This window comes from Salvia hispanica, chromosome 1 (assembly GCF_023119035.1).
Source record: "Salvia hispanica cultivar TCC Black 2014 chromosome 1, UniMelb_Shisp_WGS_1.0, whole genome shotgun sequence".
NCBI classification, from domain to species: domain Eukaryota; kingdom Viridiplantae; phylum Streptophyta; class Magnoliopsida; order Lamiales; family Lamiaceae; genus Salvia; species Salvia hispanica.
In genome coordinates, this window is record NC_062965.1 from 1,187,689 (window position 1) to 1,202,725 (window position 15,037).

Sequence of the window (15,037 nt, forward strand, 5' to 3'; positions counted from 1 at the left end):
AAAAAATTAAAAATTTATGATTTAATATTATAATTTTATAATGAAACTGGCCAAAATTTACTAAAATTTTTAATATTAGACTAGAGGTGTTGAATCATTTTCTCTTGTCCATGGATTTAGATCTTACGATCGAACCACGTCAAATCCCTGAAGTCATTTTCTTGTTCGCCGCACTTGGCAGCATGCATTTTAAGCATATGGTATTTTGGTTTCTATATTTTTATAATTTTAAAGTAGTTTCTTTGTATTGACATGGTTGACAACATCTATTTTAATCATTGTCATTTTGGATTCTTGTGTGTTTTATAATTACGATGTCATGGTCCATTTAATTTGTGAAATGGACGCAGTGATGTGTTTAATTTATATTGTAGGAGTAGTTTTTGCTTAATTTTAAAGCTAATACTAATAATTAATTATGCATTTAATTTGATTTGTATTTAGTTTACTAAATGAGTAGGAGATCTCTTTATCTATTTGATGATCCTCGCATCCTTGAATTTCAACAATATTTCCTAACATTTTTATTAATTATTTTTGTGATTAATTATATCAAGTTTATTAGTATCTTTTAATATTTATTTGTATATATTCTAATTCTCATATATCTTCAATTTTATTACTCATTTTATTCATTGTTATTATATACAAAACGATTAGGTGGGCCGAAAAACGACATATGCTAGCTGTGGTGGTTTTGCAGCATCTCAGTTGCCACATAGAAAGTTTTAGAAATGATTATAAATTTAAAACAATGAAATTTACAGAATAAATATATTGTTAAAGTTTGAATATTATATTTTGTAGGAGTATTAATTATTTCTAGTTTATTACTATATTTTAATATTAATTTGTAAATATTTTTAATTCTCATATAACTTATATTTTACTAATTTTGTTCTTTGTTATTATTTGCTGTGATTTTTTGTTTATAATTTTCATATAATGATATTGTTTATAAGTGTGTTTCAATCGTATAGAAATTTATTATTACGGGTGTAATGCTAGTTTCAAATAATATGCAACTTTATATTATTAATTTTTAGGATCTTTGCACGAATAAAATTGTTTATAGCGAAGAGTGTCTTTCCCAATTGTTTCCCTATTCTCACTTTCAATCTTACCTGAAGATGAGCAGAAGGGCTGCTGTATCTGCAATCGATCTCATTCATGGAAGCAGATTTCTCAATCGATGGTCTCATAAATCGGGTATTCTCTCTCCTCCATTCTCTCTCTTCTCTTCCAAGGCTTTTCAATTTCAACCTAAGCGGCGCCCAATAGATTTCAGTACTGTTAAAGAATTAGATGATGCTGTTAAATTGTTTGGAAAAATGAAGAGTATGCGGCCTGAGCCTTCCATTCTAGTGTACACCAATCTTATGAGTGTCGGTGTAAAGATTGAGCAGTATTCTTTTGCCCTTAAGGTGTTTGATGAAATGCGTCAAATGGGTTTCCCTGTTGATATGTACACTATGAGTATTGCAATTAACTGTTGCTGTCACTTGAAAGATATAAACTATGGTTTTGCTATAATGGCCTTCTTTTTTAAGGGTGGTTACGAACCAGATGCTGTGATAATCAGCCATCTCATTAAAGGGTTGTTTTTAGAGGGTAAAGAGGCAGAAGCTGTGAAATTATTCCAAAAGGTTCTCGATTTAAAACTTTGCGAGCCTGATCAGGTTATGATTCTGCACTTGATAGATGGCTTACGTAAAACTGGACAGGTCATTGTAGCTTACAATTGGATTCATAGATTAGAAAGTTGTGGGTGGAGACCAAGCGTTTGGGCTTATAGCACATTAATTGATGGGTTCTGCAATGATCAAAAGCTGGATGACGCTTTGAAACTTCTGCCCGAGATGATCAGCAAGGGTATTTTACCTAATGTTGTCACATATACTACCATGATTAAGGGACTATGTGATAATGGTAGGCATACCGATGTTGGAGACTTATTGAATGAAATGACCAATTCAACGATATCTTTGGATGTGCATACTTTCAATATATTGATCAATGCATATTGTAAGGAAGGGAAGATGGAAGAGGCTACAAATGTACTGGAAATTATGATGCAACAAAACATTTCTCCCGATGTGGTCACATATAGTACACTTATTGATGGATTATGTATGAAAGGTGAAATAGATAGAGCAAAACAGTTACTTGATTACATGGTAGAGATGGGCTTAAAGCCTAATATTGTTAGCTATAATAGCTTATTAAATGGATATTGCAAGAAGGGATGCGTTGATGAAGCATGGCTTCTTTTTCTTGAAATTCCCAATAAAGGGTTGGTGCGAAATAACCATACTTATAATACCATGATACACGGATTATTTAGGGAATATAAATTTGCCGAGGGCTGTAAACTATTCGAGGTTATGGAAGACCAACAACTGCGTCCTGATTTGCAAACTTACACTACATTGTTGGATGGGCTGTGTAGGAATAGGGAGATTAATGAGGCTGTTTCATTGTTGCGCCTGATTGAAGATAAAGGATTTACCCCTGACATAGTCACGTACGGTGCTCTCATAAATGGATTGTGCAAAAATGGAAAACATGGCATTGCGAGACATCTTTTCAATCAACTTCGTTCAAATGGTGTACAACCTGATGTTCATATATATAGTATGATCATCGGTTCATTTTGTCAAGAAGGGTCTTTCGAAGAGGTAAAACGTTTGCTGGCAGAGATGGAGGGTCGCGGGTGTGGACCTAATCGTGTTACATACAATGTCATCATCGGGAGTCTGCTAAGGCGAAATGAGGTTGACATGGCAAGATCATTCATGGAAGAAATGCGAGAAATGGGATTCTCAGCCGATTCTGCAACTTCCTCGATGCCAGATGGAGATGATTTTTTCCTCAAATTGATGAATGACCTTGCGCCCAAGTAATTTGTATCCTAGTCCTTATCAAGTGGAGGTTAGTGACATTATCACCTTTCTTTATGCATAATAACACTGTTCGATTCTTGAACTTATATTTTGCCCTTCAGTTATGGTCTTTTTCAAGAGATTTTAATCTGAAACTTATATTTAAACTGCTGATTTAGTTCATGTTGTGTTTGTTTCCACGCATGCTTCGTTGTTTCTAGTGCAGGTCGAGGATTGATGCAGCCTAAGAGGTTTATGTCTCGGAGCTTCAAGCCGGATTCAATTGCTTAATGCTGCTGCGTGAATGTGATGCAATTGAACATGTGAATATTATCAGAGTATATTTGTTTTCAAAACTTGTTATATTTGGATGAGCTAAATGGTTAGTTGCTGAGGATTCTATCTACATTTATGTATTTTGGTAATTGAACATGCAGTTATTGTGTTTGTTTATTTGTTGTGTTTGTTTCCATGCAGGTATTGTTGTTTCTAGTGCAGGGCGAGGATGGATGCAGCCTAAGAGCCAAAGGTTTATGCTTGAGATATATGCGTTCCTTAATGCTGCTGCGTGATGCAATTGAACATGCGGATATTATCAACGCGTATTTGTTTTCAAAACTAGTTATATTTACATGAGCTAAATGGTTAGTTGTTGAGGGTGCTGTCTGCATTTCTGTATTTCGTAACTGTGAGAATTCATATTTATTTTGTGCTTTTATATGACTCTGGTGCTGTCGATCCATTTCGGCTAAGTTGTGTTAGGTCAAGCATGTTTCAATTATATCCAACAAAATCTTATAAATAGTGTAATGATAACTATTTTTAGTTTATACCAAGAACATCTATTTCCTGTCAATGCTTCCCCAATAAATCAGCCAAGAAGAGACAACCCAGCCGCCTAATAACCAAGCCCTTCTACATTCGATGGCAGTTCAGCTGATCTAATATAGCTGAGGAAAAAAACTGTTTGATATCAACCTGCAATTAGAAGAAGATGGCTTCGAGGTCACTGTGGTGTGGCTGAATAGCGTGGATCCTAAGTAATTGCTGTTGTTCATTGGATTCTCGAGGCACTACTTCTTTCCCAACAACCCAGCAAAGCTCTTGAGGTAATGCCTTTACCACCATTGGATTTTGAGAGAAGCTCCTCTAGGAGGGTGAAATTAAAGAGTAATTAAATAGTAATTATCTGCAAAACTTATTTTTCCTTAAAAACTTTCTCCTGTGCATATTTAGTACCCATTCCCATTTTAATTGTAAACTAATAGATGTGTCTGTTGATGATTAGGCCTACATGCAACGCTGTCGGATATTGGTGTTTTTGTGCTGTTTGCAGTGCTCTGTTTGATCACACGAGGGCCTGGGAGGCCATTCAAGGATGAAGATTCTGCTAGAGTAAGAAGGTTTTGCTGATTTTAATTTGGGTTATGTTTATGTGATTGCTTGTTTGTTTGCTTGCTTGCTTGTGTTGGTGTCGAGGTCAAATTCGAGAAACTGATGAATTTTGGAAATTGTTGTGTATATGCTAGAATCAGATTATGCATGGTTTATGACTTAAACTTAGCATAACCCGAGGCTTCTCTAGATGATTGAAATGAGAAAAATGTGTGTGGTTTTGTTAACAGAGTTTGTCTAGTTTGGATTGTGTTTGTCAATTAATGTTTGAATTGTGTTTGTGTCTCTTTCAAATCCTTAAATTGTAGTATCTCAGAGGCATGCATATGTCCAACTTTAATATAGGTTTGAATTACATGGAATCCTACAGATAAGTACCAGTATTTCACAAACACTTAAACTTTTTAACTTTTCACCAAAAAGCTCTTAGCTCAAAAGTCTATCTCCTTATTGTCTTTCACAATCACCAAAAGGCTTAGTTTCTATAGTCATACTTGAAAACTAGCATCTCTTTTAAGCAGGTGACATCCATATCATTCTAGAGCTAGAATCATCATAAATTTGTAGACCTTTCTCTTTCCATATTCTGAACTTGATTCATAGAGTTAGCATCAATGACGTGAAATCGTTCGGATTGTATGCTCACATTTGGACTGTATCTGCATGTTCCCTAAACAATAAACCAGAATTAATAAGAAAATTTGAACATTATTTTTGAGGGAGTAAAAAATGAAATTTAGTTAAATATTTACAAATTCTGAACATACATATGTCCAACATTTTTGTTCCTTTTCACCTACATAGAAATTAATAGATATATTGCTTAAATATTAGTAGTATAAAACTTGTTCTTAGATAATGTATGGAGTTTAGGACAAGCTCGCATGTTTTGGTGTCGATTAACATTATTTTCTTGTTTGCCATGGAATCTTTTGACCTGCAAACTGAACAATGCATAGAAATTCCCTTCTTAGAGATCTTTCCACCCAAGATTCTGTGTTCTGTCTTTCTTTTGCTTTGGAGCCTCTATTGCTATGATAGGAGCCATGGTGCTTTTAGGCCATTAATCAATTGACCATAAGTCTTTAAGTAAGCAATCATCAATGTAGTCACAAGGGTGGTTGTTGTTGTAATATAAATCTTGAAATTGCATGACAACATGGTATTCTTGTTAAATCCCATCTTCGACAGCTGCAAGTCCTAACTGTTCATCACCGAACACTATTAATTTTGGAAGAGCACCAATTAATTGAAGATTTCTTCCTATGGTTTTTGGATTGAGAAAGCAACATGATTAATTGGATAATAAGGGAGAGAGAGAGGTGCGAGAGAGAAATTCTAAATCAATGTGCAAAATATACGGCATTTTCAAATCCTGTATCAGTTTCTTTGTTGGCAAAATGACTAAAATAACTATACAAGCAATATTATGTCAACTAGCAAGCAATTTGGACTCTATTCCTACAATTCAATCTCATCCGTCCACTTAAGAGATCGTATGGTTTATAATGGTGTTAGGTTGTCATTTTAGTTATGGTGTCACCGTAGTGCTCCCTTTTGTATGCCTATATTCATTTTTATAATTTAAAAATTTTAAAAGTATTTTATAAAAATTAATTTGGTGTCAATGACTATTAGATGAGTGAATTTAAAAGTTAGAATTTTATCAATTTTTAAGAAACTCTAACAATTAATAACTTTCATATTAGTGTTTGAATATTATATAAATTCACTATTTTAGAAGGTAAGTCAATTCAAATCGTTTTATTAGTATTTTGCAAATTTGAAGAATGCCAATCTATAATATATCTAACTAAAAGATTATAATTTATTATAAAATTCGTTTTAATTTATTCCTAGTCAAGATATTCATCTAAAAATTATGAGATCATGAACCTTATCAATCTAATTGGTAGGGGGAGTTTAAAATTTGATACAATAGAGAAGAAATATCCTCAATTCTTGTTAATGGAAGAATAAATTATGCAACGGTTCGTCTACAAATTAATGTAGTAAATCATTCCTTAATTAAATGTATAAATGTTGTTATGAAAAATTTAATCTTTCCTAAATGATCAATAAAAGGGTAAAAATGTAATACATTACGTTAATTAATAATTTTAAATTTATTTCCAATGTAAAATACCTAAAATATCCAATTTTTTATATACAATTTTATTAATTTATCACTACTCTTTTGAGCACATGAACATATAGGTCCAGACATATAACTTTGATTTTTCACTATTGTTACTATTCACAATTGATTTTCAACAGTTTAACAAATTCATAATAAATACTAGTACCAAATAAGTATGTATGCATTATTTAAAATAATTATGTAACTTCTTTGTAGCTATATTTACAGCATGCATTAATTTCATTAAACTATTAAAAAAAATTCAATATTTTTAAATCTTGGGTTTTTACTTCGAAAAGAGACTTTCCTCCCAATTGTTTCCCTTTTCAATCTCACCTGACGATGAGCAGAAGGGCTGTTGTTTCTGCAATCGATCTCATTCATGGAAGAAGATTTCTCAATCGATGTTCTCATAAATCGGGTATTCTCTCTCCTCCATTCTCTCTCTTCTCTTCAAAGGCTTTTCAACCTAAGCGGCGCACAACAGATTTCAGTACTGTAAAAGAATTAGATGATGCTATTAAATTGTTGGGAGAAATGAAGAGTATGCGGCCTCAGCCTTCTATTCGAGTGTACAACAATCTTATGAGTGTCAGTGTAAAGATTGAGCAGTATTCTTTTGCCCTTAAGGTGTTTGATGAAATGCTTCAGATGGGTTTCCCTGTTGATATTTACACTATGAATATTGCTGTTAACTGTTGTTTTCACTTGAAAGATATGTACTCTGGTTTTGCTATTGTGGCCTTCTTTTTTAAGAGTGGTTACGAACCAGATGCTGTGACAATCAACCCTCTCATTAAAGGGTTGTTTTTAGAGGGTAAAGAGGCAGAAGCTGTGAAATTATTCCAAAAGGTTCTCGATTTAAAACTTTGCGAGCCTGATCAGGTTATGATTCTGCACTTGATAGATGGCTTACGTAAAACTGGACAGGTCATTGTAGCTTACAATTGGATTCATAGATTAGAAAGTTGTGGGTGGAGACCCGGTGTAAAGGCTTATAACACACTAATTGATGGGTTGTGTAAAGGTGGAAAGATGGACGATGCTGTGCAGCTTCTACCCAAGATGATCAGCAAGGGCGTTTTACCTAATGTTGTCACATATAATATCATGATTAAGGGACTGTGTGACAATGGTAGGCATACCGATGTTAGAGACTTATTGACTGAAATGGCCAATTCAACGATATCTTTAGATGTGCAGACTTTCAATATATTGATCGATGCATATTGTAAGGAAGGGAAGATGGAAGAGGCTACAAATGTATTGGAAATTATGACGCAACAAAACATTTCTCCCAATGTGGTCACATATAATACACTTATTGATGGATTTTGTATGAAAAGTGAAATGGATAGAGCAAAACAGTTACTTGATTCCATGGTAGAGATGGGATTAAAGCCTGACATCGTTAGTTATAGCATCTTATTAAATGGATATTGCAAGAAGGGATGCGTGGATGAAGCTTTGCTTCTTTTTCTTGAAATTCCCAGTAAAGGTTTGGTGCCTGATACACATACTTATACCACCATGATACATGGATTATTTAGTAAATATAGATTTGTTGAGGGCTGGAACCTTTTTGAGGATATGGAAGCCCAACAAGTATGTTGTCCTGACTTGCATACTTACACTACATTGTTGGCTGTGCTTTGTAAGAATGGGGAGATGGATAAGGCTGTTTCATTGTTGCACCAAATTGAAGATAAAGGATTTACCCCTGATATTGTTACTTACAACAGCTTATTGAATGGATATTGCAAAAAGGGAAGCGTGGATGAAGCTAGGCTTCTTTTTCTTGAAATTCCCAAAAAAGGCTTGGTGCGAACTAACCATACTTATAATACCATGATACATGGATTATTTAGTGAATATAAATTTGCTGAGGGCTGTAAACTTTTCGAGGATATGGAAGACCAACAACTGCGTCCTGATTTGCACACTTACACTATATTGTTGGATGGGCTGTGTAGGAATAGGGAGATTAATGAGGCTGTTTCATTGTTGAGCCTGATTGAAGATAAAGGATTTACCCCGAACGCAGTCACGTATGGTGCTCTAATAAATGGATTGTGCAAAAATGGAAAACATTGCATTGCGAGACATCTTTTCAATCAACTACCATCAAATGGTGTCCAACCTGGTGTTGAGATATATAATACGATCATTGGTTCATTTTGTCAAGAAGGGTCTTTCGAGGAGGTAAAACGTTTGCTGGTAGAGATGGAGGATCGCGGCTGTGGACCTAATCGTGTAACATACAATGTCATCATCGGGAGTCTGCTAAAGCAAAATGAGGCTGACAAGGCAAGATCATTCATGGAAGAAATGCGTGAAAAGGGATTCTCAGCCGATTCTGCAACTTCCTCGATGCCAGATGGAGTTGATTTTTTCCTCAAATTGATGAAGGACCTTGCGCCCAAGTAGTTTGTATCCTACCCTTACCAAGTGGAGGTTAGTGACATTATCACCATTCTCTATGCATAATTACAATTCTTGAACTTGTTTTCTGCTTGTGCTAAATTTCAGTTATTGTCTGTTTCATATCGAGGCATCCAAGAAGTTACGTTTCAAGAGATTTTAATCTAAAACTTGTATTTAAACTACTGATTTTAGTTCATGTTGTGTTTGTTTCCATGCAGTCGTTGTTGTTCTAGTGCAGGGCGAGGATCGATGCTGCCAAAGGTTTATGTCTTGGTGCTTCAAGCCGGGTTCAATTTTTGAATGCTGCGTGATGCAATTGAACATGAGATTATAATCAAAGTGTATTTGTTTACGAAACTTGTTATATTTAGACGAGTAAAACGGTTAGTTATTGAGGGTTCTAATCTTCATTTCTGTATTTTGGCAACTGTGAGATAATTTTATGCTTTTACACGACTCTGGTGCTGTCAATCCATTCTGGCTAATGAGAAAAATGGGTTTGGTCAAGCATGTTCCAATATTATCTAACAAATTATTCCATCGTCCGACTCAAGATGTCTACATTCTTGACTAGCACGTGATTTTAGGAGGAATTATTAGGAGTAAGTAAAGAGAGAAATGTAATTGAATATTTTAATAAGGAGAAAGGAGAGTGAGATTTATTTCCAAAATATGGGACAAACTAAAAAGGAAATATGTACATCTTGAAAAGTATGACTTATTTTTTTTAGTTCGTTCTTGAAAAGTACTCCCATTAGAAATGAAACGTTTTCTTTTTTGGGTGTCCCATTAAAAATGAAATGTTTACTTAAATGGAAACAATACTCTACTTTTTCCTCTATCTTACTTTATTCTCTTATCATTAACTTACAAAACAACATTACATAAACTTTCGTGCCGAAATCCAATTGTTTTATTTTATAATTGGGACGGAGGGAGAATAGACTAATAATGTAGACGCTATTCTCCACTAACATTACTTCCGTTCCATAAATAGTGTAAGGTAACTATTTTTAGTGTAAGGTAACTATTACTTCCGTTCCATAAATAGTGTAAGGTAACTATTTTTAGTTTATAATACTCCTTCGTCCCATAGGAATATGCACTCTTTCCTTTTAGTCCGTCCACAAAAATACACATTTTCTAATTTTAGAAACTATTTTCTTTCTAATATGGTGTGATATATTCCCTCACTAAAAATACTTTAATTATTTTTTCTTTCTGCCTCTCTTACTTTACTAATTATGTATTAAAATCTGTGTCCAACCCAAATTGTATATTTATGGAATGGAGAGAGTACTATTTATAAATTACATAAGAAATTAAAATATGCAATAAAAAAAAATTATGCATAGTCCTTCTCAATCCCCTACCACCAAGAGGGCTAGACTGAGCCCAGTCCAGATTTATCAATATATAACCTGGCTTGCTTCATTCGTGGGCCTGGGCCATGTTATGGAACGGAGGGAGTATAATATTTAATAAAGTTTAAAAAATATACAAGAAAAAAATTTCAATATAATCAGTACTCCCTCCGTCCCACAAAAGATGTCACACTTGTGGGAAGACACGGGATTTTAGGAGGTTTTATTTTGTGTGTTAAATGCGGAGAGAAAATATAATTTTTATATTTATGTGAGAGATAACTTTTTCCATAAAGGAAAATGTGATATCTTTTGTGGGACAAACTAAAAAGAAAATTGTGACATCTTTTGTGGGACGGGGGGAGTACTAATTTTATGCGTACTCCCACTCAATTCACTTTATGAAATACGCCTAGAAATAAAACGTTTACTTAAATGGAAACAATACTCTATACTTTTCCCCTCGCTTACTTTATTCTCTTATCATTAGCTCAAAAGACAATATTACATAAGATTTCGTGCCGAAATCCAATTGTCTCATCTTGTAATTGGGACGGAAGGAGTATGGACTTTCTAATTTTGGAAATCCAATTGCACTACTAATAATGTAGACGCTCCACTAGACATGCCCATGGTTCGTAAACTGCCGGTTCCGGTTTTGGGAAATGTGGAACCGGAACCGAACCGTGAGGCTATTTCACGGTTCCGGTTCCGGTTTGGAACCACCGGTTTTCCGGCGGTTTTTTTTACGGTTTTCACGATTCCGAACCGCCGGTTTCCGGCGGTTTTTTGCGGTTCCGGCTCGGTTTCACGGTTTTTCGACGGTTTTTCACGGTTTCGATTTGGAACCGTCCGGAACCGACGGTTCCGGCACGGTTTCGGTTCGTAAAATTTGAAACCGGAACCGGCCCACGGTTCAAAATATGGCGGTTCCGGTTCAAGAAAAAAGTCACGGTTCCGGTTCGGAACCGGCGGTTACGGTTCCGGCGGTTACCGAAAACCTTGGGCATCTCTATGCTCCACTAACATTACTTCCATTATATGCACTCTTTCCTTTTCGTCCGTCCTACAAGAATACCCACTTTCTAATTTTAGAAACTATTTTTTTCTCTAATATGGTGTGGCCAATTCCCCACTAAAAATACTTTAATTATTTTTTCTTTATGTCTCTCTTACTTTACTAATTATGCATTATAATCTGCGTCCAACCCAAATTGCATATTTATGGAACGGAGAGAGTACTATTTATGAATTACATAAGAAATTAAAATATGCAATAAAAAATAAATTTATGCATAGTCCTGCTCAATCCCCTTACCACCAAGTGGGCTAGACTGAGCCCAGTCCAGATTTATCAATATATATTCATTCTAACCTGGCTTGTTTCATTTGTGGGCCTGGGCCATGTTATGGGCTGGGCTGGGTTGACTCAGCCCATTATGATTAAAAATCCCCAAATTGTTTCCCTTTTCCTCACTTTCAATCTCACCTGCTGATTAGGGAAGATGAGCAGAAGGGCTGCTGTATCTGCAATCAATCTCATTCATGGAAGAGGATTTCTCAATCGATGGTCTCATAAATCGGGTATTTTCTCTCCTCCATTCTCTCTCTTCTCTACCAACGCTTTTCAATTTCAACCTAATCCGTGCAGAATAGATTTTAGTGTTGTTAAAGGATTAGATGATGCTGTTAAATTGTTTGGGGAAATGAAGAGTATGCGGCCTGAGCCTTCTATTCTAGCGTACAACAACCTTATGAGTGTTTGTGTGAAGATTGAGCAGTATTCTTTTGCCCTTGAGGTGTTTGATGAAATGCTTCAGATGGGTTTCCCTGTTGATATTTACACTATGAGTATTGCAGTTAACTGTTGCTGTCACTTGAAAGATATAAACTCTGGTTTTGCTATAATTGCCTTCTTTTTTAAGAGTGGTTACGAGCCAGATGCTGCGACAATCAGCCCTCTCATTAAAGGGTTGTTTTTAGAGGGTAAGGAAGCCGAAGCAGGGGTATTATTCGAAAAGGTTGTGGATTTGAAACTTTGTGAGCCTGATAGGGTTATGATTCTGCACTTGATAGATGGACTATGCAAAACTGGGCAGATCGTTGCAGCCCGTGATTGGCTTATTAGGTTAGAATGTAGCGAGTGGAGACCCGATGTTAAGGCTTATAGCACATTAATTGATGGGTTGTGTAAGGGTGGAAAGGTGGATTATGCTTTGCAACTTCTACCCAAGATGATCAACAGGGGCGTTTTACCTGATGTTGTCACATATACTTCCGTGTTTAAGGGACTATGTGACAATGGTAGGCTTAGCGATGCTCTAGAGTTGTTGTATGAAATGGCCAATTCCAAGATATCTTTGAATGTGTTTACTTTCAGTATATTGATTGATGCATATTGTAAGGAAGGGAAGATGGAAGAGGCTGTAAATGTATTGGATATTATGACGCAGCAAAACATTTGTCCCAATGTGGTCACATATAGTACACTTATTGATGGATTTTGTATGAAAGGTGAAATAGATAGAGCAAAACAGATACTTGATTACATGGTAGAGATGGGCTTAAAGCCTAACATCGTTAGTTATAGCAGCTTATTAAATGGATATTGCAAGAAGGGGAGTGTGGATGAAGCTTGGCGTCTTTTTCTTGAAATTCCTAGTAAAGGTTTGGTGCATAATACGCATACTTGTACCACCATGATACATGGATTATTTAGTAAATATAGATTTGTTGAGGGCTGGAAACTTTTTGAGGATATGGAAGCCCAACATGTACATCCTAACTTACATACTTACACTACATTGTTGGATGTGCTGTGTAGGAATGGGAAGATTGATGCGGCTTTTTCATTGGTGCGCATCATTGAAGATAAAGGATTTAACCTTGATATTGTTAGTTACAATAGCTTATTGAATGGATATTGCAAAGAGGGAAGCGTGTTAGAAGCTTGGCATCTTTTTCGTGAAATTCCTAATAAAGGCTTGGTGCGAGATAACCGTACTTATAATACCATGATACACGGATTATTTAGAGAATATAAATTTTTTTATGGTTGTAAACTTTTCGAGTTTATGGAAGACCAACAAGTGCTTCCTGATTTATGTACTTATAATATATTGTTGGGTGGGGTGTGTAGGAAAAGGGAGATTGGTGAGGCTGTTTCATTGTTGCCCCTGATTGAAGATAAAGGATTTACCCCTGACGTAGTCACGTACGGTGCTCTCATAAATGGATTGTGCAAAAATGGGAAACATGGCATTGCGAGATTTCTTTTCAATCAACTTTTATCAAATGGTGTACAACCTGATGTTCATATATATAGTATGATCATTGGTTCATATTGTCAAGAAGGGTCTTTCGAGGAGGTAAAACGTTTGCTGGTAGAGATGGAGAATCGTGGCTGTGCACCTAATCATGTAACATACAATGTCATCATCGGGAGTCTGATAAAGCAAAATGAGTTTGACATGGCAAGAGCATTCAGGGAAGAAATGCATGAAAAGGGATTCTCTGCTGCTGACTCTGCAACTTCTGCCAAGTGTAGATGGTTTTTTACCCAAATTGATGGACTTTGCGCCCAAGGAAATTGTATCCTAGTTAGTCAGTATTAAGCGGAGGTCAGTGGCATTATCACCATTGTTTATGCATAATAATATTGTACATCAATTATCGTCTTTTTCATATCGAGGCATCTAGCAAGTTAACATGTCAAGAGATTTTAATCTAATACTTGTATTTAAACTGTTTAATGTAGTTCGTGTTGTGTTTGTTTCGATGCAGGCGTTGTTGTTTCTAGTGCAGGGCAAGGATTGATGCAGCCTAAGAGCCAAAGGTTTATGTCTCGAAGCTTCAAGCAGTGCTCGATCTTTATATGCTTGTGATATACGAGTTCCTTAATGCTGCTGCGTGATTCAATTGAACATGGGAATATTAACAAAGTAACGGTTAGTTGTTGAGCCTGGACAGAGCTACATCCTGATTAATCGAAAGATATCCCGTCCAGCCTAGTCCGTTTCAGTCGTGGGTCTGGTCCGAGTCGAGTCCCAAGCTACCCAGCTCGAGGCAGACGTGGTGTACCAGGATGGACTATTGGACTGACCCAATCCATTTGATAATTCAATGTCTGGATATCTTCATCTTCCCTTTGGACTACCCAAAATATTCGATGTCTATTCTATTTATTGCTACAAACCAATAAATTATCAATTGTGTAGTAGTATATTGTATATTTCTTAGAAGTTAAACTAATAAAATCATTAAATACATGTTATTTTATACTTTCTAGATATATGGTGAAAATTTTGTTAACTTGCACGGATAATTAAATTTAAACCATAGACTAGAAATATTTTGAATCGAAATCCAATTTTAAAGTCAAAATATGAACTTCAACTCCAAAATAAACCCTTATTACCCCACAACTCCACACCGCATGTGATGGTCTAAATTAGTACATATAATAGGATTGAATTGTTAAGATAATGATTTTTAAGATAATAGTACTAATATTTATATATCACAAAATACTTGTTCCCTCCATCCCACTTTAGGAGTCCTGATTTACCATTTTTGGTATCCCACTTTAGGAGTCCCGGTTGAAAATATTCCATTAATGGCATTAGGCCCCACGTTCCACTAACCTTTTTTCACTCACATTTTATTATAAAACTAACATAAAAAGGTAGGACCCACATTCCACTATCTTTTTTCATCAACTTTCCTTATATTTCTTAATACCCGTGTCAAACTCAACCGGGACTCCTAAAGTGGGACGGATGGAGTATATTTTTCTAAATAATAAAAATGGAGATTGGACATGAGAAATTTGC

General features: G+C 35.4%; 2 protein-coding genes across 8 annotated transcripts; both read left to right on the forward strand.

Moving 5' to 3' along the window:
- Positions 1 to 1,095: 1,095 nt before the first annotated feature.
- LOC125200736 (pentatricopeptide repeat-containing protein At1g62670, mitochondrial-like) lies at positions 1,096 to 8,694 on the forward strand. Of its 7 annotated transcripts, XM_048098483.1 has the most exons (6): positions 1,096 to 2,931; positions 3,104 to 3,264; positions 3,360 to 3,526; positions 3,814 to 3,991; positions 4,171 to 4,277; positions 8,606 to 8,694. In XM_048098483.1, the coding sequence occupies exon 1, from the start codon at positions 1,131 to 1,133 to the stop codon at positions 2,901 to 2,903; it is 1,773 nt and encodes a 590-aa protein (XP_047954440.1). In that variant the 5' UTR covers positions 1,096 to 1,130; the 3' UTR covers positions 2,904 to 2,931; positions 3,104 to 3,264; positions 3,360 to 3,526; positions 3,814 to 3,991; positions 4,171 to 4,277; positions 8,606 to 8,694. The 7 variants fall into 7 exon arrangements, with proteins under 7 accessions (XP_047954440.1, XP_047954438.1, XP_047954441.1 ...); XM_048098481.1 differs by lacking the exon at positions 8,606 to 8,694 and having other exon boundaries at positions 4,171 to 4,504; XM_048098484.1 differs by lacking the exon at positions 8,606 to 8,694 and having other exon boundaries at positions 3,360 to 3,411; positions 4,171 to 4,504.
- Positions 6,875 to 14,485, forward strand: LOC125210281 (protein Rf1, mitochondrial-like). Its single transcript, XM_048109839.1, has 5 exons — positions 6,875 to 8,840; positions 9,060 to 9,114; positions 11,702 to 11,789; positions 11,862 to 13,825; positions 13,989 to 14,485. The coding sequence occupies exons 1-4, from the start codon at positions 6,955 to 6,957 to the stop codon at positions 13,817 to 13,819; spliced, it is 3,987 nt and encodes a 1,328-aa protein (XP_047965796.1). The 5' UTR covers positions 6,875 to 6,954; the 3' UTR covers positions 13,820 to 13,825; positions 13,989 to 14,485.
- Positions 14,486 to 15,037: the final 552 nt, after the last annotated feature.